At 74.2% G+C, this 1,619-nt stretch overlaps 1 protein-coding gene across 1 annotated transcript in view; it reads left to right on the forward strand.

Annotated features, from left to right (window-relative positions):
* The window catches only part of NADSYN1 (NAD synthetase 1), a 9,490-nt gene that overhangs the window by 6,135 nt on the left and 1,736 nt on the right, over positions 1-1,619 (forward strand). Inside the window, exons 3-6 of the mRNA XM_012734325.1 lie at positions 41-178; positions 365-482; positions 583-714; positions 1,194-1,397. Of these exons, the coding sequence (XP_012589779.1) occupies positions 41-178; positions 365-482; positions 583-714; positions 1,194-1,397 (592 nt within the window). The remainder of the gene's footprint in view (positions 1-40; positions 179-364; positions 483-582; positions 715-1,193; positions 1,398-1,619) is intronic.

A 1,619-nucleotide genomic window follows, 5' to 3' on the forward strand; every position in this document is an offset into this window, starting at 1 on the left:
GTGGCGCCCCAGTCTCCCGTGATGCCGGGTCCTTGGTCAGCGCGGCTCAGGCTGGCCGAGGGGCCTCAAGCCCCCTGCCTTCACCACAGGAGACGGTGCCCTTTGGGGACGCCGTGCTGGCCACCCGCGACTCCTGCATCGGGAGCGAGATCTGCGAGGAGCTATGGACGCCCCACAGGTCAGTCCTGCTCGCCGCTGGCGCGCCTGTCCCCGCCTGCAGCCCCCGCCCGGCCTCCCGGGCCCCCTGCCCCCCCGTCGCAGCGGGTCTCTGGGTCTTGCCCGGCCCCGGAGGCTGAGCAGGACCCCGCTGGTGCTCAGAGCCGGCTGGCGGCAGGGGCTAGCGGTCCCTCCCCCTGTGACGCAGCCCGCACGTGGACATGGGCCTGGACGGCGTGGAGATCTTTACCAACGCCTCGGGCAGCCACCACGTTCTGCGCAAAGCCCACGCCAGGGTGGACCTGGTGGCCTCGGCCACCGCCAAGGTGTGCAGGGACACAGCGCCTGCTGGGGTGGCGCCCCCGGGCCCCGGCCGCCGCCTGCCCTCTGGGCCGGGGCCGGTGGGCAGCGTGGCTGTGCTCCCAGAGCGGCGGCATCTACCTGCTGGCCAACCAGAGGGGCTGCGACGGCGGCCGGCTCTACTACGACGGCTGCGCCATGGTGGCCATGAACGGCCGCGTCTTCGCCCGTGGTGCCCAGTTCTCGCTGGACGACGTGGTACGCGGACCTGCGGGCGGCCTGCCCGGCCTGCGGGCACCTCCGAAGCCATTTCCTCGTCCTCCCCCGGGCTTCTCGGTCTCCCCTCCCTCGGGGGTGGGGGCGCCGCCTGAGGTTTGGGGCTGCCCAGCGCACAGCCCACGTCACCCCCACACGTGGTCCAGCAGGACGCCCCCTCCAGGGACCCTCGCGGCCAGGTGCTGGCGAGGAGGGTGCTGAGGGGGACGCCCTGGCCCCCCAGGAGGGGTGTGGGTGTGGCTCCGTCACTGGGACGAGCAGGCCCAGCGGGCAGGTGATGGGGTGTCCATTGGTGGCGCTCAGCGGACGTCCCGGCGGGGGTCACAGGGTCCGGCCTCCACTGTCCTGGGCCCGAGTGGACAGAGGGCTCCGTCCTGAGGCCTGGGACGTGCGTGCGATGTGGCACACCTGTGGTCAGGTGTGCGAGCGGGCACAGGGCTCAGGGCGGCACTTGGCTGCAGGAGGTGCTCACGGCCACGCTGGACCTGGAGGACGTCAGGAGCTACCGGGCAGAGATCTCGTCTCGGAGCCTGGCGGTGAGGCCCCGGCGGCTGCGCCCCGGCCCCCCACTCCTGCCCCACCCACCCCACCCCGGGACTCGCCTCCTCGGGGTCCTCGGTGCTGGGCGCCTGAGCCTCGCGTGGTCGGGGTCGTCCCTCGGCGGGGTCAGCGGGCCGCAGGACGCCCCGGCCCGGCCCTAAGGCGCTGGGTGGAGGTGCGTGAGGACAGTCCACTTCCTGTCCCAGGCGCCCGAGCCGGAGCCCAGCGGGTCTCGGGGCGCTGCCGCTTCTCTGCGGCCTCTGGCGGCTCCGCCTCACCCCACCGAGGACCCGGCCACCTCTCCCTGGGCCACCCCTGGTGTGGGCGCGCCCCACCCTCCCCGCTCC

This window comes from Condylura cristata, unplaced genomic scaffold, assembly GCF_000260355.1.
Source record: "Condylura cristata isolate star-nosed mole 26May11 unplaced genomic scaffold, ConCri1.0 scaffold00054, whole genome shotgun sequence".
NCBI lineage: Eukaryota > Metazoa > Chordata > Mammalia > Eulipotyphla > Talpidae > Condylura > Condylura cristata.